Source organism: Melanostigma gelatinosum, assembly GCF_949748355.1.
Source record: "Melanostigma gelatinosum genome assembly, chromosome: 12".
Taxonomy (NCBI): Eukaryota; Metazoa; Chordata; class Actinopteri; order Perciformes; family Zoarcidae; genus Melanostigma; species Melanostigma gelatinosum.
Genome location: NC_136645.1, coordinates 25,334,028 through 25,358,587, shown reverse-complemented (window position 1 = coordinate 25,358,587; position 24,560 = coordinate 25,334,028). Strand labels below are relative to the sequence as shown.

At 43.6% G+C, this 24,560-nt stretch overlaps 2 protein-coding genes across 4 annotated transcripts; both read left to right on the top strand.

Annotated features, from left to right (window-relative positions):
* The first annotated feature begins 2,798 nt into the window (after positions 1–2,798).
* Positions 2,799–10,323, top strand: cdk1 (cyclin dependent kinase 1). 3 transcript variants are annotated; one of them, XM_079279736.1, is made up of 8 exons: positions 2,799–2,879; positions 3,488–3,530; positions 4,009–4,165; positions 4,255–4,378; positions 5,834–6,004; positions 6,196–6,359; positions 7,222–7,363; positions 10,059–10,323. In XM_079279736.1, exons 2-8 carry the CDS (start codon positions 3,494–3,496, stop codon positions 10,173–10,175), a joined length of 912 nt encoding a protein of 303 aa, XP_079135862.1. In that variant the 5' UTR covers positions 2,799–2,879; positions 3,488–3,493; the 3' UTR covers positions 10,176–10,323. The 3 variants fall into 3 exon arrangements, with proteins under 3 accessions (XP_079135862.1, XP_079135861.1, XP_079135863.1); XM_079279735.1 differs by having other exon boundaries at positions 2,822–2,990; XM_079279737.1 differs by lacking the exon at positions 2,799–2,879 and adding an exon at positions 3,135–3,270.
* A 288-nt stretch (positions 10,324–10,611) lies between these two features.
* ctu2 (cytosolic thiouridylase subunit 2 homolog (S. pombe)) lies at positions 10,612–23,792 on the top strand. The gene is made up of 16 exons (XM_079280899.1): positions 10,612–10,906; positions 13,139–13,213; positions 13,642–13,720; positions 13,881–13,940; positions 14,655–14,715; positions 14,816–14,925; positions 15,582–15,817; positions 16,165–16,300; positions 16,422–16,553; positions 17,388–17,479; positions 18,304–18,398; positions 19,276–19,374; positions 20,160–20,268; positions 21,003–21,069; positions 21,295–21,353; positions 23,502–23,792. Exons 1-16 carry the CDS (start codon positions 10,851–10,853, stop codon positions 23,560–23,562), a joined length of 1,527 nt encoding a protein of 508 aa, XP_079137025.1. The 5' UTR covers positions 10,612–10,850; the 3' UTR covers positions 23,563–23,792.
* Positions 23,793–24,560: the final 768 nt, after the last annotated feature.

Genomic DNA, 24,560 nt, shown 5'->3' with positions numbered 1-24,560 from the left:
TGGCTGGTGTCCTCAATCTCTGATGACGAGTGACTGTCAACAATTATTATTGTTAATTGACGGCACTAACTGTTAATTTGCATGCGAGGGATGAACATTCAACTGTATGTTACAGTTATTATGAAATACTGTAAGATACTGTTGAAAATCCACCATCGATTTACAGCAATTCGTTACAGTGTAATCATTGTACAGAATGTCCCATTTCACAAAAATATATTTAATATTGTTGGATTAATATTGGAGTATTGATGCATTCATGTGTTCGTTGCAGCTGGTGAAGGTGACTCTTTTAGTTAATTTATATACTGCTGGGTAGCTTGTATATTTTACTCCAGGTATCAATAAAGTCTCATCTTAACCTTTAATAACAGATCATAACTTATGGGTTGATTATATTTCATATCATTAATCGGAATCTGCAAAGTAACTAAAGTAATTAAAGGTGCAAGCAGCATTGATCGGGCCCTCGCATCTTCCCGTACGTTGAGGTTACTGGCAGGACTGTGGGTGATGCGGCTGTGCATTTCTGTGACCATCATGCACTGCGTGCACGAGTCAAACGGTATTTCCTGTGTCGACCAATGGCGTAGCCAGGTCATTATGCCAGGTCTTAAGCCTTGAATGTTTTGAGTGTATCTTCGAATAAAATCATAACTGTAATTCTGTAAAAATCGACAAAAAACTGAATGTATGTGGACGTGCTTCAGTGTCGTAACATAACAGACTGTCAAAGTAAATGCAGGTCTTTGTTTGTGCAGCTCTGACAGTCACTGCTGAGAGACTCAAAGCTGGAAGAGTCGAGCAGAAATAGGAGAATGTTTGGTTCCATGTGGAAAAAAACATATTTTTATAAAGAAATAAGTTTGATCCAAAAGTTGAGCCAATGTAGAATAATCTGTCATACTAATTAGTCTGGGTGCAGTTTGATTTCATTAAACAAACTTCACGTTGCATGAAATTACTTTACATTACTGCCTGTTCAAAACAAACAAAAAAATTACATTTACTGTTCATGAAAACTCAACGTACAAACGTGATTTGGAAACCTTTTTCATTCATTTCTGCTCTCCAAACATCTTAGTTTGCACATATTTCGATCGGAGAAGTCTTTTTCTCATGGTGTGCCCACAAACCCTTTCAATAAGTTCAGTGTTTGGGCCGCTGTCATTATAGAATCCTGCTTACGTCCGTGGTTGCCAGTAGGTGGCGCTATGACTGAGTTAATGTTGGCATGCAGAAGTCCTAAAGTCATGACAGTCATCAAGCATGTCAAGTTTGGGACAGTTTTGACAAAGTAGCCTACAGTCGAGTTACAACAGCTTGATGGATGATGGCGAACCATGTAAAATGGCCGCCACACCACGTCCATGTCGTTCGCTGGAACCTCAAGTTTTTAGTAACTTTAATCATTAAGGTCTTTAGATTGTTCTGACCAAATTCTAAGTTGATCCTCAGGAATTAATCTGATCAACTTAATAATGTAAAATAAAAATGAATAAACAAATTATGAATAAATAAACATGTGAAGAGCAATAGGTCCTCCGGTCCGACTACGTCGGTGCTCGTGCCCTAAGTAAATGGATTTAGTGGAGTAAAAAGTACAATATTTACCTCTGAAATGTACAGTAGTGGAGTCACAGTAAAAAGTAGTCAAAAATGGAAACAATTGAGAAAAATTGAACTCAATGCAGTCGTTGAGTAAATGTACTTTCCACCGCTGTGGACCAGTACAAATAGAATATGGACCCTGGTGGTGGACCTGTACAAGCCTGTGAGAGACGTGTACCAGTGAGTAACCACATGTGAAACTGTCAATTGAACGCTGTAATATACTTGCATATCTACACAGTACTTTATTCTAGTTCACATAGAACATTTCATATTTAATTTATAAGTTTACAAGAAGAAATATACAGAGAGCAGCTGTATATGTGAGGGCTGTCCGTATTATCCATAACTCTACTCTTTGGTTGGACCTGTAAGTCAACATCTGTACTCCAGCTGTGTTGTTCAAGACAGATCTCCTAACCATCATATCGACAGCTTTGGGTGTTATATATTTTCTCAGGCTACACCCACACTACTACGTTTTCATCTTTAAAAAAATATATCTTCAGTGTTTCTTGTTGCTGGCTTCCATATTCTAAAATGACTGAGTCTTACTGTAATGGTCATTAGTTAAATTAGAGCACTGCGCTGCAAGACAAAACAACTATTATTTTGTTGGCATTTAGCAAAAAACCCATCACATAATAAAATAATGAGGAAGGCTCCACATTTAGTTGTACAGTATATATAATTTTTTGGTTCACGCCCTTGAAAGACGTCTTTGTTGTAAGTAATATCGGAGCACAACATGGAGAAAACGAGGGGGATGTATCTTTAAACATGGGGTGAGAAAACAGTGTCACGCTTTAGCTTTTCAGACAAGGTGATAAGAGAAGTGGAACTGGGCAACTCGTGGGATGTAGGCTAACCCTGATTTAGGGCATTCATTGATCAAGATAAATGCACTGTTATGGGTGTATTGTATACATACTTCCGTGACATGCTATCCCTCCGCAACACATTCTACCAGTTATAACACTACAATCAACGCTTGAAGGATTTGCAATGCCCTGGAGAAGAAGGTGCTCCCTGCCTGAGAGATGAAACTCGGGGCAGTAAAGATCTTTAATCTTAGGCGCTTTCTCTCCCGCTCAGCTCACGTGTCAGCTTCCCGTTCCCTGATTGGCTGGTTTTGAACTGTACCGCGTGAGCTCATTGGGCTGTTTCAAACCGCTGCTTTACTGCGGTCGATTCAAAATAGTCTGTCAGCATTCCAGCGGCAGTCTGTGCACGGAGAGTACGTACGCTATAAAACGAGGCGCTGTCAGGTAAATACCAGTCCATTCTCTACAGGATAGAATACGAAGTCAACGAGTTGTCGGGTTATTTGAAAAGCTGACTCCTCGATCTGGACAGAAACGCTTCTATAACCGATAAAGGTACGTTAGCGTCGACGGTTCAGCTAAGCTAACGTTGTGACCTTAGCTTAGCGTGAAGAAAACGGCAACTGTAACGGCTGTGTGACACGTTTATTATGTTTTTCCCATCTCTCGAGGGTTGCTAACGTTAAGCGAGACGGAAAACACTCGTGAACAGCTACCGTAACAGCAGATTCTGAAGAGACACGAGCCACCGTTATTGTAACGTTACTTTGGCCTTAACGTTACAGTTAGAACGACCAACGTAGCGTTAGTATCTACGTTAAAAGGGTGCCATGCTGTAAGTGAGTTAACAGTTCGTCACACGGTGTGCCTAGTTCAAGCTGTTAGCCTTTCACCGCCTTGTTAGTTTTAAGGCAATATTTATCACTGTAATAAAGTTAACTTTATCTTAATGTCACGAACATCAGCTGGAATGTCAGTAAGTTAATGAAATGCATTACTCGTGATAGCGGATGAAACAACTCTTTACGTGTCAGTCATTTTGGTTTTTTCAGGCAATAATGGAAGACTACCTGAAGATAGAGAAGATCGGAGAAGGTTGGTCTTATTGGTTTCAAGTCTCGCTGCATGGCCTAAGTGCCCACTTGAAATATTATATGTGTAAATCTGTACTTAAGTTAAATCAGGCAGGGATTGGTTTCTTTTCAGGGCCTAAGGGCCCACACATTACGATGTAAGTCTGTAAGTCTACTATTGTGGTGTAACACACAAAGTGCAGAAATAGTAAAGTATTGTTTTCTGTGCCAAGAGTTGAAGACAGAGATAACGTGACCAAATGTCGTGGACATCTAGTGTTTAAACTAGGATGTGCGATGTACATGCAGTGGAGTTCATTAGAAATATGCCGTGGTTTGGCCACCCCAGACCTAATGGGGTAAAGTTACATTGTCAAATAGTTCTCAGCACCCTTCTATTGCCATTATATGTACTTTAATCAACATGGTCATGACTAAAGTTTATTCGGAGTCATTACGGCTGTGTTTCATACCATTACAATTCCTCCGGTGCTCTGTAGGTACCTATGGGGTGGTGTATAAGGGCCGGCACAAGGCTACAGGTCAGATTGTGGCGATGAAGAAGATCCGCCTGGAGAGTGAGGAGGAGGGGGTTCCCAGCACTGCTGTCAGAGAGGTCTCTCTGCTGCAAGAGCTGAAGCATCCCAATGTTGTACGGTACGCTCGCCGTGTGTGTGTCTGTGAGAGAGAGAGAGAGACGCACACAAAGAGTGGACGTAGCCAATTGTTGTGTTTGTGTATCCCAGACTCCTGGATGTGCTGATGCAGGAGTCTCGTCTCTACCTCATCTTTGAGTTCCTGTCCATGGACCTGAAGAAGTACCTGGACTCCATCCCCTCTGGCCAGTACATGGACCCTATGCTGGTCAAGGTAACTGCTTGTGATTTATAAGCTCCCTCAGCAGGTCATCTTACAGATCTAAAGTCTGTGTGACAGTTGGTTTACTGCAGTTGGTCATAATGGCGCTCAACAGTGAGGTTCTGTAAATTAAAATCCCATTCATGTTGTGAATCAAGGACTTTGCCTATTAGCCATAATATCATAACCACCCTCAGTCCAAGCTGGACTCATCACAAGCTATGAGCTCGTGGAGCGATGGTGTATGCACCTGTAGAAGCCACGAGTCTGTACGAAATCAACTTTTATTGTTATTAAGAAAGAAAACAAAGTTTTAGTTGCACTTTGTCATGGAGCAGTACTACACTAGCCGCAATCCTAAAATGTAACAGTCACGTCTCTGATTGGAGGAGATCGCTGTTACCATGGAAATGTTTACCCCCAACGGTTAGTGAGTGTACGTGCTGCTCGTTGACCGCCTGCGAGCTGTCTCTGTGCTATGATGCTTTCTAAATCCTGACTGAAAATCCTCAAATAAACTATTGTTATGTAGAAAGTCACACAACTGCTTTCTCAAGGATCTTAGAGGAAGGGAAGGTTGGAGATTGGTCTATAGTTGGCCAACACCTCTGCATCCAGAGTGGGCTTCTTAAGAAGAGGTTGAATTACAGCTCCTCTGAAGGACTGTGGTGCATGGCCTGTTAATAAAGACAGGTTGATCATATCTAGTAAAGACGTGCTAACTAACGGTACAACTTCCTTAAGCAGTCTAGTCAGTACAGGGTTTCAGAGACAGGTAGAAGGTTTAGACGTAGACATTGTTGAAGGTCGACTGGAGTAAAGCATCTAAATATATATCAGGGTTTACAGCTTCTTTCTAAGGTTACTCTATTTGAGGAAAGATCAGTGCTGTTTGAGGGCATGAGATTATTAATGCTTTCTCTAATAGTTGTAATCTTATCATTAAAGAAGTTCATGAAGTCATTACTACTGAGGTCTAAAGGGATGCTCTCTGTCAGCCTGGCTACAGTGCTGAAGAGGAACCTGTGTTCTTATCTTTCTAGTAATGATGAGTAATAAGCTGCTCTGGCATTACAGAGGGCCTCCTTATAAGTCTTAAGACTGTCTCGCCAGAATAGCTGAGATTCTAACAAATTGGTGGAACGCAGTGTTCTTTCAGATTTCAGATAACCCTTAGTTTCTTTTTTAAAGGATGTATCATTTCTTTAACTTGTTAAATGTGAGGGAACATGCATCATGGGAGCTGAATTGAAGTGTCTGGCCACAGGGGATTTTATTTCTTGTGCTACATTTCTGTCCAGAAATCCTCCTTTTTAAACTCTTATTGGGGCTTACCACTTTTCAGAAACAACGTACCAATGACTATCTGTATGACCATCTTTCACCTCTAGGGAAAGGGCGGTGCCATTTGTCTTGTTCTGCCCATTCAGTTTCTCAACTCTAAACATATGTCTCCCCCCATTTCAGAGCTACCATTACCAGATCCTGGAGGGCATTTACTTCTGTCACTGTCGTCGAGTCCTCCACCGGGACTTGAAACCCCAGAACCTACTGATCGACAACAAAGGAGTTATCAAATTGGCCGATTTTGGCCTTGCTCGGGCCTTTGGTGTTCCTGTCAGGGTCTACACCCATGAGGTGAGAATTCTCTCACGCACACACACACACCACTGGGATTTCTGCACTAAAACTGCCCTCTCACAGTCGGCGGCAGTAGAGCATCACCAACACTTGGCGAATGAGGTTCATGTACATATTTGATTAGCGTCAACAAGCGGCAGGCCTCTAGAATGACCACTGAGCTGAATGAAGCCCTTGTGTGTTTCCAGGTGGTGACTCTTTGGTACCGAGCTCCAGAGGTCCTCCTGGGTTCACCCCGATACTCAACCCCCGTCGACGTTTGGAGCACTGGGACCATCTTTGCTGAGCTTGCCACTAAGAAGCCTCTGTTCCATGGAGACTCAGAGATAGATCAGCTCTTTAGGATTTTCAGGTAAACCTTCATCAGTTGTTCCATCTGGTATTTACTGAGAAAACATGGCCAAACTAAAAGGATGTCGAGAGTCGATAGTAAGGCATTCTAATGTAATCATATCATCCCGTCTCTGACACAGGTAGCACTATTCATCACCACGACATGCATTGTTATTGGTGTGATGTCACATTAGCCTCGGTGTTTTCTATTTTTCATTCCTTCTTGACATTTCGCTTGTCACTAAAATGAGAATATCTGTTAAAAGTCTGTCTACATTAAGAGCCTGAGTCAAAGTTCAGTCTTTTTAAAAGGTACTAGTACTTTTTCTACTTTTTCTCAAGTGTGTATATATATATATATATATATATATATATATATATATATATATATATATATATATATATATATATATATATATATATATATATATATATATATATATCTCGCTCTCGCTATATCGATATATCGATATATCTATCTCTATCTCAATCTCTCCTTAGAGCGCGCCATGTGAAACTGCTTCTGTGACTTACTTCTCCCGCTGCTCTATCTCTCCCGTCTGTGTGCAAATCTCACTCGGCTCACGATGCGTTTCAGAATACAGATATTCAGAAGGCTGAGTAGCGTCACGTGAGATGATTTACAACACGTGTAATTGGTCGGTGTATTTCCTGGACTGCTGACCGAGAGCCGTAAAGGCTAGAAAAGCTGTGCAGGTTCAAATAGAAGCGCTCCGCCAAAATGTATAATTATCCATCAGTCAAAGGTCCGGATAGGAAAGCGTCTGGGTCCGGACCGCGGTCCGCCTATTAGTGACCCCTGCTCTACACACTCGTCCTGGTCCTCTTTGAATCCTTCTGTCTGGTTCTGTTCTTTCTAGGACTCTGGGGACCCCAGACAATGAAGTGTGGCCGGAGGTAGAGAGCCTACCTGACTACAAAAACACCTTCCCGAAATGGAAGTCTGGCAACCTGTCATCAATGGTGAAGAACCTGGATAAGAACGGCCTGGACCTACTGGCGGTAAGGAAAGGGATAATTTGAACAAGTGAACATCTCAGTTCTGACTTGTATGATTAATATTAGGAGAGCAATTGAAATAGTTTGCCACATCTCAAACTCCAGGCGTATACTGGTTGTGTGCATCCTATCAAACATCTAGCGTGAGTACACATACATTGTCCCTCTACATGACAAGAACCAGAGTAAAGGATGCAGTTCCTCAATGCCTTGTGAGGTTCAATTTGGTCAAACTCGTCCGCTTTCCCGATTAACTCCAAAAATGAGCTCCCACACTCGTTGACATACTTTCCCCAAACTTAACCAGCGGACATGATAAAGCAAGTCCTGCTGGTCAGCATCAGTTTCCACAGGAACTTAATAAACTGACGATGCTGAAGTCCCCTCGCGCGTATAAAGTTAATGAGTTTCACGACTGGCTTCACTACATGATCAAGCTTCAGTACAGACTTACACAGGGCTTCCTGATGGATTATGCAGTGTAGGAAAATGACATCCAGCTCAGGGTTTTCCTCTTTCACCTTATCCCGGATTCTTCTCAGCAGCCCGACGTTTTTCCTGTTAAGTTTGGCGATCCATCTGTGGTGACATTGGCAAGTTTACACCAAGGTAGCTTCAGCCTCTCGATGACACCTTGTCATACAAGTCCTCTCCTCGTGTTGTCCCCTTCAGAGATTCCATGGTCAAAAATTCCTCCGTTATCTCAAAATTGTCATTAATCCCTCTGCTCGAGATTAATAGCTGAGCGGTGTCTTTAAATATTCGGAGACAGGCTTGCTGGCCTTTGCTAACTTGAATGCTAGTAAATAACTTGCCTTGGTGCTTGACTCTTGAATAGCAGTTTGTCGGAGAAAGATATCTTGCTGAGTCTTTAAATTGGCTGCCAACCTCTGAGCAGTAGCCTCCCGTTCTTGCGTTGACTGTTTGCTAGCGTAGTTGGGGTGCTTGGTGGGAAAGTGGCGGCTGATATTGTCTTCTTTGAAAACCGCAACGGTTTCTTGGCAAATAAGACATACAGCCTTTGATCGCACTTCGGTGAAAACAAAGCATGCCCTACTGCAGGGGTGTCAAACATACGGCCCGCGGACCGGATCCGGCCCGCCACGTCATTTTATGTGGCCCGCGAGCGAATCCGCCAGAAAAAAAAAAAAAATATTTTTTTTTTTTTTTTTTTTTTTTACAAAAATTTAAAGTTAGATGTGAAAATAAAAATATCCCCATGGTCGAAATTATGAGATAGAAAGTCGAAGTGATGAGATGGCATGTTGTCTGTGTGCCGACATTAAAACTATCACAACAGGTGGACAGGAGATGCAACAGCCCATAAAGAGGATTTCCAACAAGTTTCTCAACATGCGTACTTCTCTGTACTGAAACGTCATCAGTCTCAGCCAAAGTACTGTTCCAATTCAAAGTTCACATCGAGCCAAGCACGGCCCTAATGCCCGGATGTGGCTCGCTCTGCCCATTTTACCGGGGATGCATCAGAGGTGACTTGTCTGTACTTGGGACAGCCAAATATCCCAGAATGCATTTTGCACCAGCAACAGGAAACAATGGCGGAGGAGAAATCACACAACTGGAAGTACGTGTTGTGGAAGTCACAGATATCCCGGGAAACTAAACTAACTATGTTAGGAGTACCGTAGTTACATTTACACCGTCTTACATTTACAACCGGCCCTTTGAGGGCGACCGTGATGCTGATGTGGCCCCAGAGTGAAAATGAGTTTGACACCCCTGCCCTACTGTGTCCACGACGTCCTCTCACATTCAGTGTAGCATCTCATGCTCTCTGTCAATTTGATGGCTGCTGGGCCAAATACAGTAACTATAGGAGAGGAACCTCCGTTTAGTTAATTTTCCAACCAGTGTTGGTCATGTCAACAACCATGGTTGTCTTTTTAAACCGTTCCTGTATTACCATCCTCGAGTCCTTCAGGCGGTCCTCCTTGCTGTCCTCCATATTCAGTCAAAATATGTGATCAGGACATCAGCATTATTACTTGCTAGTCATTCCTGATAATGTTACGTTGTAAACAACAAATCACTGTTGAAATCAACAGGAGAGCTAGAAACGCTAACGGCTAACACACGGAGGTTCACTTCAGTTACATTATGATGCGTTCAGGCTCTGCTCAGTGAATTGTTGGGCGTAGTTACATTATAATGTTGTCATGATGTGATTAAATGTAATCTTATAAAATGTACTAAAACTTTAATAAATCCAGTTTGAAGATGTTTTCACAGCAACATAAATAGATATTATAGATGAATTATGAGCCGTTTAACTTCCTAACACTAAGCAGTTATAATACATCATTAAAACTATTGATGACAAGATTTTATTATTGAATCAATAAAAATCCAATCTTTAATTTCCTAATCCATTTGGCTAGTGTGTTTTTATGCAGATAATCCTGTAGATGACTTTAACAAACTACAAAGTCTGGAGCCTTGTCGACCAGCTACTATAATCAAACACAACTTAAATGATATGGATCAACGATTGGCAAATATCAGCTACAAAAGAAGGTGCTCCGGGATCTCTTGAAGATAGATTTCCTCTTTTGCTGATCCGATCCATGAGACAGACCCGTTCTACGAAGTCTGAGTTTTGTGCTCTAATTGCAGCGCTGCTACACACATCTCCTGAGTGATGAGTCTCTTTTTACCCCGTCTTGTTTCTCTGCTGTAGAAAATGTTGATCTACAATCCTCCCAAGAGGATCTCAGCACGCGAGGCCATGACTCACGCCTACTTTGACGACTTGGACAAATCCACCCTGCCTGCTGCCAGCATCAATAAAATCTAAAACGCACCCTCGGCTCGCATACAAACACATTCATACTCATTGTGAATTCTCATTCTGTAAATACTTGTGTGTGATATTTGTTGTAGACCTTTTTAGTAAAGTTTTGTCTTTCAACTGTCTTTTCAATAAACCTGCACTGTCTGAATCAATAAACTTTTCAACATTTGCCTACGTTACCTACATCCAGTAAAAGCTTGAAGCTGTCTGTTTGACTGAGATCAAAAAGTGGCCAAAGAATGAGAAGTCATTATTTTGAGAGTTTCTCATTCTAATGACTTACAGGATCTTTATTTCTGTTTCCATCACAGTGGCTCAATGCCATGTGTTGCTTCAGGTCTTGTTTCTCGATGACGGCTCCACACCAGATGGTGGCGGCAACGCGCCCAAAACATCAAGAAGAAGATCCGCTACGTCATCAAAAAGAGTCATGATTTACACACGCGACAGTGGCGCACTGTAGTAACATAAATAAAGTTAGCGGAGTGAATGTTTAGCGACATAACGTCCCATATGTATGTTGTCTATGTGAACGCTGCATAAAGGAGCTGGCGAACAGTCCCGACTCTTCTACGAGCTCAACGCTATCCGCAGGTTTCTCTCCTGGTCACTAACGTTACCTGTCTCTGGATTCAGTGGAACGAACGTCCGACCTGCTACAGCTCGTTAGCCGCTCCAATGTGTCAGGTGGATGAAGATTACCACGAGCCGCTGCAGCGCGCGGAGGTGCCCAGGTGGGTTATTGCATCAGTGTGTGTGTACGTTGTCTGCTTCATTGAAAGTAGTGCTGGCATGTTTCCTCTCTGAATATTGACGGCCATGTTTAAATCTGTCCCAGTTAATGCATCTTCTCATGTTGTCATCTTCACATTTAAAGCCCTTTGAGGCAAATTAGTGATTTTGGGCAGGACAAAATAAATTCAATTAAAGAGTTATGGGGGAGCACGTGCTGCCAACCTGGCTTCTCTTTACCAACGAATTTGTGGCCAACATTTGACATTGCTGAAGTATGCTGATGAGTTCCCCTGAAAACAAAAAGTACTTGAGAGCGCAGTACCGAGGCTGCCATCTCCATCTTCACTCGGCAAGAGCGTTAGTTGTGTTATAAAGTCCTAACCATGATTAGAGGTCCCTCTCAATACACTACACAAGTAGGTCTGACCGTAGCGCCCCTAGCGGCGAATAATACATTCTGCTGCCTGTTGAGTGGCAGCAGGTGTTTCGGCTATGCGCTGGTATGACTGTGTGTTTAAAAATGTATATCATACGAAAATAAAACCGGTATACCGCCCAGCACTAGTGTGATATTTCCTTATTTGGGCTTTATGAACTGCTCGTCTGTGATTGGTGAGCTGGAGTCAAAGTTCCACCACAATAAAGATAGATTCAATGTTCTCAGCAGAGCAAACATGTCAAATGTACAATCAATATTAAATGAAATAGTTCACTACATTACGAACGGTCCTGTATCTGTAGTCAACCAGACAGACAGGCAGATAGGTTTTCTTATATTAAGGAATATTATTTTGAAAAAGCAAGGTTACATGATGCATTTCTACCTTCTGGTGCCACTGACTCAGTGTTTACACTTCTAAAGCGTTCTAAATAGATTTCTGAAGTAGCAGACTGATTGTAATGGCTATAAAAACGTTCAAGTGACCTGCCAGGTGAGGAAGAAACCCCACCCAGGAACCAAGACTCTCAGGGGCCCAAAAGCTCTATGTTCACTGCATATCAATTGGCTTTAGTTTGGTCATATAACATGCTGTTCATTTGGGGTAATCAGTGCATCACTCACATACAACATCAACTATGGCAGGTCCTGTATTATTACAGTGCATGATCCAAAATACAGTTGTGTTTCTTCACACAATACTCCACATGCCACACGTACGCTGAAAGAGTTATCGGTTGCTGAACCAGGGATCGACCGTACGGGTTGCCATTGACAGTGAGCAGATTAGCAGAGGGTGTGCTGCCTTCTGTACTCTGGGTTCACGCGTATTCGGGCAGGCACGTCCTGATTGGCCGGCTGCGCTGATGCAAAACTTTAGTGGGCAAATATGTGCGTGTGATTGGAGAATAGCATTACCCATATCCTCCATTAGAGTGCGGAGCTTGTGTGAATTAGAACTCAACTCCTCAAAATATGAGGTGCCTGAAAATGGCAACACTTTTGATCAGTTTCGTCAACCAAAAGCTGTTGCCTGGTTACCGGCTTGGCAGCCGCTCATTAAGGTCAGTGTTGAGCCCAGGCACCAACCTCCGGTGCTAAGGAGTGAGGCCGATGCTGAAGAGCCTTAAACGTACATTCTCTCTGGTGTCCACCAGGGGGCGACTCCTCTGGTTGTATAGAAGTCTATGAGAAAATTACTCTACTTCTCTCTTGATTTATTACCTCAGTAAACATTGTAAACATGAGTTTATGGTCTCAATCTCTAGTTTCAAGTCTTCTTCAATACAGCATGATGTTCATTTCGTACATTATGCTCCATTTAGTGTCACACAGACCATAAAGCAGAGGATGCAAACCAGGTGGTTGAGCTCTGTTGGTAGGAAAGGGTCACTTCATGGCCAGTTGGAGAGAACAATTACAACGAGCAGCTTCTCTGTCAGCATACTCTCACACATGGCATGTGAGTCTTGTGATCAGACACATTTCAAATGATCCCATCCAGGGCTGAGCAGTATGGCCTCACATTCATATCACGGTATCCCTTTGAAGCCAGGACGGTATGTTGCGCTGTATATAATGAATAGGCAGTAAATGATTGCTTGGTGGATAGGGGCCCAGCTCATCACACCCTCTCCATTACTGATGTAGTGGGTCTTTCTATGACACAATGAACTTCCACAGTGTATTTAGACTAGATGTTTGCAGTGTATGAAGGCCCATAAATGTGTCTTAAAATCTGAATCCATGCATGTGCCATTTTTGTAAAGATGTGTATTCTTTCATTCATTAGTGTTTCCAAGAAATGTGTGAAATGCAAAGAGGGGACTGCAGCCGTGGTCATCAGAGCAGGAGACGCATTCTGCAGGTAAGACGCCGTTACTGCCGTCTGCTGCTGGAGGATGTTCTCCGTGCCTCAGCCTAGAGATGCCTTCTGTGATTAAACAGCACCACTCACATGGCAATAATAGAAGATGTAGATGATGCTGGTGAACATGGACACAGTCTTCTGTGGGTAGAACAGATCCCATGTTTATCATGCATTATAAACATACTCATAATGTGTTATCTGCTTCTAGCACTGTATAGTAGCCTGGCAACCACTTTTAACATCAGTGTTGAGCGCTGATCCCTGATACGAGCCACTATTTAAGACTTGACGATCCAGATATGAGGTCGTGGTTAAACCTGCTGTGTGTCTGATGTCCTGAGTGTTCGCTACGACACAGAAGGTCTCGTTGGAGCTGGGGGTGGGGGTGGGGCTTACCTCACATTGTTGTCATTTCTCTGTGTTAGGGGCTGTTTCAAGGAATACTTCATCCATAAGTTCAGAGCCGTGCTGGGCAAACACAGAGTCCTTTACCCTGGAGAGAAGGTGAGCTGTGTGCTTCATTACTCCTGCTCTTCACTGACACAACATTCTTATGGATTGTCTGTCACAGAATAATGAATGAGGTGATATATGCGTGTGTGTGTATTCATACAGTATATACACACACACACACACACTATATATCTGACTGGTCTGGTTGTAGGTGCTGCTGGCTGTATCTGGAGGTCCTTCTTCCTGCTCCATGCTCAGTCAAGTCCAAGAGGTAAACTTGTTCATCTCTCAGTCATCTGTCACCAACGAGTGCTGCTCTCATCTCCAGCATTAGATCTTCACCTGTCAGCGCTTCTCAATGCATCTTCATTTTTCGCATCCTCAGTTCTCCATACGACTGAACATGGCTGCTTTTTCAAGAATGTGTCCTTTGGATTACTGCAGATGGTGATGTCATAATCTCTGTGTCAAACAAACGTTGATGATACTTACCCTTAATGAACACCCCCCTTTTATAACGTTTGAAGTGTAAAGTAAAAAGCTAACGTTAGGCCATAAAGGAACTCCACCACGGTCACATGACTTCACGTCTCCTCTAAAGGAGGACCAGTGTTCTCGTGGACGTTAGTCGTCTCAGTTACATTCTTCTTGAAGACGCGTAAAGGCTTCTAAGCTCACCAGAGGGGCGTTGACTGACCTATTTTATATCAGAGAAGTAATCGTTCAAGACCTTGTTTCACACTTCTAACCGTTCAAAAACACGTTGACTTTGAGACACCGGAACAGGAAGTGGAAAAATGCTGACTCATTCCAATTGATGGAGGATTTTCACGAATGAACCCACATCCTGGTCCCGTTCCCCTCACCTTCAATGAATGAAATGTTGTTCAGAATATATATTCCTTCTCTGTAGAGATTCTGTATGATGGATTCAAAGACAGCCTCCATGTTCTTCATGCAGCTGAACACTTTCCTTCCTCCCTAGGGTTTGAGTCAGAATGCTCACAAGAAGTTGAGATTCTTACCCGGCATCGTCTTCATAGATGGTAAATGAAAATGGCGACTGTCCCTCCTATATTGAGTGTAAATCATGTTGCTGCATGTCAGCAGGACTTCAGCCATTGATTGTGTGTTGGCTCCCTGCAGAGGGCGGTGTTGTAGGTCGGTCTGTGGAGGACAGACGGAGGACGGCGGCTGAGCTGCAGGCTGTGTTCAAAGCTACTGGTTTCCCCTTCCTCGTGGTGCCTCTGGAGCAGGTGAGCGCGGTCTATTGAGGCTACGGCCACACGAATGCGTCCGATCTACCCAGAGTTCTAAACATTACAAAACGGAGAGGTTTGGACACGCTACCGACTCCAGGGTAGTGTGGGCGGGCGGACAATGATGACGTAGACCCGCGGTCACTACTTAATTGGGTCTTAGACGAGTTTTGACCACATTTCTTGACCCATAATTACCATTATTAAAACTTTGATTTGTAAGTGTTCATCTTGAAAGTACATTTGATGTGAGTGTGACAGACAGACAGCCTTGGAACTAAGTTTGAAAAATACAACTTTCTTTTATTCATGAAATTTGTCTATTTGAGCACATAGAGGACGATTATAGAGGACGATCTTAAGTATCAGGTACGGCCTTTTATTAATGGAGAGTTCTGTAATACAACCAATCTACTTCCTGTTTACACCGGCACCCGCATACCCCGTGTACATGAGTAGTCATGTGATCATGTGGTTCGTTAACATGACATCCAGTCAATGGAACGCCCTTTCACACATTCATTCACGTCACTTAACCCTTGTTTTTACTTCAGTCTCACGGCAGTCTGGTGAGGTTTGACCTGTAACTACACTGACTAAAAGCCTACTAGGATCAAACGTGTTATTGAACGTGTCCTCCAACCTCCTCACAGGTTCTGGACCTTCCCAGTTCAGTTGTGGCGGCGGCCGCGTCGCCTTCGGAGCGAGCAGCCGGCGCCTACAAAGCAGCCGTGGGTCACTTCATTCAGAGTGAGGGCGTCGGCGTAACGCTGGAACGGGAGGAGACCACTCCAGCTGATGTCCAGGAGTCCAGCACACACTTACTGCAGCAGCTGATTGGCTCTGCTACGACACTGACGGCCAGAGAAGACCTGCTCAACACATTAAGGTAGTGCTTTTAATGTCCCCGTCATACCGGTGCATCGCCGAATGCACAACAGCTGTCACTCTTCAGCAGGCAGCAGAATGTATTTACTGTGAAACCGCCAGAATCTTAAAAAATACCGTGATACAAACTTATGGTCATACCGCCCAGCACGACATTACGGTTCTACAGTCGCTGAATCCTCTTCTGTCTTCATGTTGCTTCTGTATTTAGATTCAAGGTTCATCGGGAATAGTACACCTCCATTAATAATTCATATGAAACCATTGTTGGACACAAACAGCAGGCCAAGAGATGATTCAAACACAAACTCATGTCCAATCTGTCATTTTGGTGTGTTCTCCTGAAAGGCAGCATCTGCTGGTGCACACAGCTCGCACTGAAGGCTACAGTAAGGTGATGCTGGGAGACACCTGCACCAGACTGGCTGTCAAACTGCTCTCCAGTATATCACTGGGCAGAGGAGCACAGCTGGCTCAGGACACGGTGTGTATGCGTGATGGACGGAGAGCCTTCACATCTGTCTTCTCCCGCTTCACATGATATGAGATTAACTCTGACTCAAAGAAATACTCTGTATTGTAATGATGTGTGTTTGTGTTGACAGGGTTTCTCAGACTCCAGGTATGGGGACATCACATTAGTGAGGCCAATGAGGGACTACTCGGCTAAAGAAATAGCTTACTACAACCACATGTTCTGCGTGCCCTCTGTGTTCATACCGAGCCTGGACACCAAGGTGAGATCAGACGTGACGGTAACACAATGACACTAGTGTCTGAAACCATACCACCCGTTTCTAGGCAGGGAAGTCTTTCACACCTAACACGGCGGTCACTCCGTCCGCTGTCCCACCTGCGAGGATACAAGTTCCTCTTGGAGGTGTCGGAACAATACCGTCGGCCTTTATCTCACCCCGTAGCTGAATCGCTAGGATCTCGGCATTGTTGTCTTTTTGAAAGTCTTGTACGGCTCATGCCCTAATGGGATGTAACCCTAACACCCTGTATGAATAGTTATATTATATATATATATATACTAACACTGCCAAGTCTTCACCCAGAGAACTCACCTTAAGCTCCTCTGCATGTTTCAGTGGTCACATCTTATCTCACCGTTAACGGACAGGTGGGGTACGTCACCTGATTTGGATCATGTAAATACCCTCAAAGTGAAGCTGGACGTCTGCACTCAAAGCACATCTTGATTGTTTCATTTCAAATTCATTGTGGTTGTGTACAGAGCCAAAATGATGAAAATTGTGTCAATGTCCAAATATCTATGGAGCTGACTGTATGTAGGTAATGAGACAAGAGCTTGTTATCTGACGCGTTCTGGTTTCTCTTTGTGGTCCAAGTAGTATTGGCCAATCACGTTCGAGCATGTTGACCGCCACATGGGATGAACCTCAGGCTATATGCTGAAACATACCCAGAGAGTTCAGAGATTGATGGCTGCCACACATCTTGACATTTTCTCCCAGCTTGATATTTTGAAGCTCTGCACTGATGTTGAACATGTTGGTGTTTGGCTTGTCCAACTGTTGCATTCAGTGTGTTTGTGCTTCCCACAGACAGCAGACAAGTCCAGCATCCAGCGTCTGACAGAGAGCTTTGTCACCAGACTGCAGGCGGACTTCCCCTCTACTGTCAGCACCATCTACAGGTCAGCACCAAACCTCCACCACCGTGCACACGGCCATAGAGTGTGCAGACAGCACTCAATGTGAGGGCTTTGATACATCACTGTGGATAATGGATGCTGGTCATTTAGTAAACGGTACATAATACGGCCTGCTTTTACAAAGATTAACGAGACACAATCCACCCAGCAGTTTCCACATGCACCCAAAGCCCCATGAGATCCTGAACACTCTGCTGTGTCGGCTGTAGAGCCCCATGAGATCCTGAACACTCTGCTGTGTCGACTGTAGAGCCCCATGAGATCCTGAACACTCTGCTGTGTCGGCTGTAGAGCCCCATGAGATCCTGAACACTCTGCTGTGTCGGCTGTAGAGCCCCATGAGATCCTGAACACTCTGCTGTGTCGGCTGTAGAGCCCCACGAGATCCTGAACACTCTGCTGTGTCGGCTGTAGAGCCCCATGAGATCCTGAACACTCTGCTGTGTTGGCTGTAGAGCCCCATGAGATCCTGAACACTCTGCTGTAGAGCCCCATGAGATCCTGAACACTCTGCTGTGTCGGCTGTAGAGCCCCATGAGATCCTGAACACTCTGCTGTGTCGGCTGTAGAGCCCCATGAGATCCTGAACACTCTGCTGTAGAGCCCCATGAGATCCTGAACACTCTGCTGTGGCGGCTGTAGAGCCCCATGAGATCCTGAACACTCTGCTGTGTTGGCTGTAGAGCCCCATGAGATCCTGAACACTCTGCTGTGTCGGCTGTAGAGCCCCATGAGATCCTGAACACTCTGCTGTGTCAGCTGTAGAGCCCCATGAGATCCTGAACACTCTGCTGTGTTGGCTGTAGGACCAGTGAGAAGCTGCAGACGTGTAAGAGCTCCTCCACAGCGGACCACTGTGACAGATGTCTGCTCTGCATGTGTGCCCTGGACACGGCTGCTGGTGAGCTTTGCATGGAGTGACTGAACGAACAAACATACCTACATCTGTAAGCTACTGAGGGACAAAAATAAACCAATGTCCAGTGTTTATTAGTATTTTTGGCTCAGGCTATACAGAATCTGGCTCTATGTATTTATTTAATACATATAATGATCGTAATAGAGACGACACAACATGCTAGTTGTGTTTCACAGGACTCAGAAGCTCTCTGATGTCTGAACAGCACACCCTTAAAAGAAAAGACATGCCAGAGGAGAAAATCTAATTCCGCAAAGAAACTGCAGTGTTAGAATATTCCTTATTTTTAAAATGAAAAAAAGTTGATCAGAGTTGCCAGTTGGTAAGATGTTGTCTCAGGTCCAGCAGCAGACCGTGTCTGTCTCTGACGCGGTCACCAGTGGCGTGTTAGTAAAGACTGTCCGTTCAGAGTATAGTTACCTCTTTTTAAAGTTGATGGAGATTATAAGTTGAGATATTTGTGTTGTAGTAGTTGTATTTTGTTCAGTAAGGAGAGAAATAACATACTTTTTGAAGTTCAAATTATTTTTATTTGATACTTTTCATGGATGAATTGGTGCCTTTGCTAGGGATAGAAATTCATGGCCAGAAAGCAACAAATTGGACCATTTACCAGAAGCCCCCGGACCCCCCATCACGTTGTGCATCCGGCGTTTGTTACCCCAAAACCTGGACACAAGTAACAAAAAGTTCAGTCAAAAATAAACGTCACTAGCACCCATGCAGTCCTTCAACATCCAGGCTCAAAAATGTAATTGCCCTCTTGATCTATACAGCAGTTCTACACATTCTTACATTAACGAAGACCTAAATGACGTTGTCTTTCCTCTCAGCCTTTTTTACAATTTGTTTTTTTTAGAGAATGCTTCAGCCTTCCAGGCCACGCTGATCTCAGAGCAGCTCTCTCAGACTAAAGCACCAGGAGCTACCAGTGCTGCGATCCCAAGACAAAACCCAGGTACAGTATACGCTCCGTCAATGAACACATTCCACTCCCACTCATGGCTTCGACATTTCTTGCAGAGTGCGAAGAGTTCAGAAATACCAGCATTATAGCTTGGGCCTGTCAGAAAAGCAACACTTGTGTTGTATTTCAGCGCTGTGTTTATAGCAGGCGGCATCCTCCGGTTCTGCCGAGTGACGCTGATGCGAAAGTGTCTTAAGACTGCTATTCTCTCTAGTGTCCACCAGGGGGCGACTCCTCTGGTTGTATAGAAGTCTATGAGAAAATGACTCTACTTCTCTCTTGATTTATTACCTCAGTAAACATTGTAAACATGAGTTTATGTCTCAATCTCTAGTTTCAAGTCTTCTTCAATACAGCATGATGTTCATTTAGTACATTATGGTCCATTTAGAGTCAGACAGACTATAAAGCAGGGGATGCTTTAGGGCGGGGCTTACTGTGATTGACAGGTCTCTGCTGCTACCAGAGACGTATACAGCGTCTCTACTTCACTCCTTTGCATTCCAAATATGGTCACTTCTCTTCATTGGTTGGGAAAATCGCCAAACTCGAGGCTTCTAAACAGTCCACAAACCAATGGATGACGTCCCGATGACTTCTTCCACTTCTTATTTACAGTCTGTGGTTTATAGTGGCACAGCTAAGAGGTTGGTTTTGTAGCACCAGGCAGAAACCTGCTCCAGCTCACATGATACACCTGCCATACCGTAAAAGTCCACAATTGAGTTTCCGTACTTCTTAGGCATTCAAATCTGTTTCCTGTGTTTTCATTAAAGCTCCACTGGAGCCAGAATCCACTGCTGCCACTGGACAGTGCTGCTCCTCTGGTGGAGGAGAGGATTGTGGGAAAGCAGTGGGTGGTACAGGCTGCTGTTCGTCTGCCAAGTAAGTGTTCAGGGATTTATAGATCGAATGTAATCGGGGATCACACCGACACTCAAAAGTCCAAAATACACAGCGTTCCTCTTACCTGTAGAGCTGTTTCTCATCCTTATAGTTTTGGTGTGAGATGCAGAGTGTTTGAGGTATCGGCCGTAGAGATGTCTGTCTTCACTCCAATGTGACTGGATGGCACTCGCTCTGTGGTGCTCAAAGCTCTCAACAAATACAGCAATGTCTTTCTTTAATCAAGACTAATGTCCCTTCAACATGCAAAGGGACGTCAACAAGCAAATTCCAAACTTTCTAAACAGGACTCTGGATCTTGGCCTCATGTTATTCATCAGGACAAAAGTTAGAGAGCTCACCTCTGCATATTGTATGCCCAGGAGTTTCATTGGCTGTTGATCAGGACCACTGGGCTCTGGACCACTGGGCTCTGGACCACTGGGCTCTGGACCACTGGGCTCTGGACCACTGGGCTCTGGACCACGGGGCTCTGGACCTATGGTCTGCTAACATCAGCACACTAACATGCTGAGGTTTAGTGGGTAGCATTTTCACAGTGTTCACCATCTTAGTTTAGCATGTTAGCATGCTAACAATTAGCAGTAGACACAAAGCCGCCCTTGGATCATGTCTCGGACAGTGTCGGGTTTTCAAAGATGCAGTGGTTATACCGCTCTGGTCTACTTGAAGTCAACTTGTCTGTACATGAGTCTGACAGCCGTGTCTTACAGGGGACCAGAGAGCACCGGTCTGAGGAGCCTGTTGTGTTACAGCTGTCAGCTGACCATCAGAGACATGGTGAGTGAAACCATGTGCAGGAACAAACTCAGTTCATCCTTTTCTACAATAATCGAAACTTTGTATTTGTTTTTAATCACTTCATCTGAATAGAAAGTTTAGTTTTTTGGATGAAATTAGAAATGTTTCTCTCTTGTAGTACTTTGTCGCATGTTTTTCAAAGAAGCGGCATTTAATTAGTTCCACTGCTCTGATGTCTCTTTTCTTTGTCCGTTGTCCTTCTAGTCGTCGGTGGAACGTCTCCCGCACTACATCCTGTCTGAGGCTCAGAGGAGGCAGAGGAGGTAAGCAGAGTCTTTGGCTCATTAACGATAAGAATCCCGTCTGCTTTACATTAAACGACTCACTTTAGAGTCTGACCGCATTTCAGCTTCGTGAGGCCTAGTTTGCCGTGGATGTACCGATCACGGCCCGATCAACTGCTCCCAGACATGACTTTCTGACATGTCAGCGATTTTATTCGGCCGTCTCTGGTTCTGGCACCGTTGAGCAGAGCCAAGAGTCCATTCAGTGCCTTTTCTTCTCACTGCTCCTCCGCAAAGGGGCAACACAGCGTCTGAAGTGCCGTGGCGACATGACGCGTCATGTGGACGGGATGATACAGGGGCCAGATTGGTGGAGCTGTGGCAGCAGCACATGTGCCTCTTCGAAGTTTCCTCTTCCACCACCTATCACGAGCGGTATCAACGAGCCGTACTGGTGACGCTCCAGACCTCTACCTGCCTCGAAGCTTGCAAACATGTCTTTTTTTAGACAATTGTCAATAGCCAGAACGGTGCGCAGCAGCATACCAGTTGTTTAGTCCGTAAGCATTGGCTTTACGTTGCAGACGATGTGCTGGTTCCTTAAGAGTTTGAGTTGAACAACATTTCTCCAGTGGGACGTCTGCCCAGCTTTACTGCTGGGCAGTAATGAAGCGCTTTTGAATGCATGTCTCAGACCTTCCTGGTCATGTCAGCCTAGAGTCACTTCCTGGTCTCTATGTGTCAAACAAACTGTTGTACTGGAACAACCACCTGGACATTATAATGATATATTTCAACGAGAAAAGGCATTTCCTGCTGAAAATGCGTTGGAATGCTGAAGTTATTTGGGTTGCTGGTGTCACCGCCTTTACGCAGAGGGCTGCTTTCCACACATTTGTCAAACACATTTCTCCTTTTCCAAGACAAGGACAAAATCTAGAAGATTATGCTTGGGTATGGAGAGAGCCTGACTATGATTTAGTGTCTTAATTGTTCGTACATAATTTTCCAGGATTACTACTGCAACTAGAAAATGCATTTCCTGCTGAAAATGCGTTTGAATGCTGAAAACTGAAATTAATCGCAAAAACATTGCTGAAAATAGATATCCAATTCAAAAACAAATTGCAAAAAGCTTCACAATTCAAAAAGTTTAAAGATTACAAATATGAAAAGTCATATCACACCTCTCCTGAAAGAGCTGAACATTTTGATATTTGAACAGTTTCTGTGGCTTAAAAAAATTCATCAGTGGTGATATTTGTAGTAATAGAAGTATTATTAGTAGAAGTATTAGTAGCATTAGAATAAGTACTAGTGGTAGTAGAAGTTGTAGTTGTAGTAGAAGTATTATTAGAAGTAGAAGTATTAGTAATTAGAAGAAGTAGTAGAAGACGTAGTATCAGTCGTCATAGTAACAGCTGTAGTATTGGTCGTAGTATTTAATATCACAGTAGTAGTAGTAGTAGTAGTAATAGTAATGGCAGTAGAAGATGTAGCAGTAGTAGTAGTACTAGTAGCAGTTGTACTAATAGCTGTAGTAGTATTACTATTTTTAGTAGCATGAATAGCAGTAGTAGTAGTAGCAGTTGTCGTATAAGTAATAGTAGTAGTGGTAGTAATAGCAGTAGTGGTAGTAATAATATTGATGGTAGCAGTAATAGCAGTAATAGTAGCAACAGCAAAAGTTACAGCTATAGTGGAGGAGGGGGGAAAGACCTCTAAAGATCCCTAAGACCTGAATGACTGACTGAGAGAGACACAGAGAGAGAGAGGGAGAGGAGTGTATGTGCGCGTGTGTCTGTGAGTCTGTGTGTTTATCAACATCACTAATTGGCTCAATCGCGAACACCTGTGTGCCTGAAGCCATTTGAAAATATTCTCCATAGAGATCCCATTGAAAATAAAAAGCTTAATAATTCAAAAAGTTTAAAGGTTAGAAATATGAAAGGTCATAGCAGACCTCTGGTGAAAGAGCTGAACATTTTAATAGTTGAATGGTTTCTGTAGCTTAAAAAATTAAGGAGAAGCGGTGCGACGGAAGAAATAGAAGAAGTTGAATAAAGATTCGAAGAACAATAGTTCAGCATTCCAACAATAAAGATTCGAAGAACAATAGTTGCTTAACAGCATTCCAACAATAAGAAATGAAATGCAATAGTCCCTCCTTTGTGTTGTGTCCTGCAGGTCTCAGATGAGAGAGGAGATCGGTGAGTTCCTGCTGGATGAAGGTGACGAAGGCGATTAGAGGAAGAAGTGAAGCTGCAAACAACTATGCTCATTTCAACCTGCAGGATTGGGATTTATCAATGCTTAACACGTATATCGATGTACATGTCCTGTAGGCTGCGGTCTGTTCTAACATGGTCTAATTCAAATATACACTCAAACTGGTGAATTCAAACCCAGCACACACCATTAGTTCATTGTTACTGCATTCCTCAGACAGAACATAATAAAGTGTCTTTTTCTATTTTCCATGCAGTCTGACACGTTTGTTCATTCATCCATTCATTCATCCAACCATTCATCCATCCAACCATTCATCCATTCATCCAACCATTCATCCATCCATTCATTCATCCATCCAACTATTCATATTTCCATCCATCCAACCATTCATCCATCCAACCATCCAACCATTCATCCATCCAACCATTCATTCATCCATCCATCCATTTATCCATCCAACCATTCATCCAACCATCCATCCAACCATTCATCCGTCCATTCATCCATTCATCCAACCATTCATCCATTCATCCAACCATTCATTCATTCATCCGCCACACCCAAGATTTTGACGACCTTTAATCGTAAACTGGAGTTTGTTAAAGTAAAGCCCATGTGAAAGTCAAAGATGGCCTAAAATGACACATGAAAATAAAAATGTCTGACTTGATGTTGGGTTCCTGCCCCTTACATTTCAGCTGGAACAGTTTCAGAACTCTTGAACCTTTTGAAGGAGACTTGCTTGCCCAATCCCACAGTCCCCCCTTAAACCCTGAACCCTCAGGGACTTACTGTCACCTGGTAAATAATGTTTTAACGTGACATTGCAATGAATTGTGGGGGGGGGGCATTTTAGTGAAAGTGAGTTTTTGTTCCCCGGGATGTAGGAGGCTTGGATGATGAACTGTTAGTGGGCTGACACCAGAGTGAGTCTCCTCATGAGCTTCATTCTATTGAGACAATGTGACCGTCCTTTTTAGATGTCTAGAACGACGCTGTGGAAGAGATACCAAT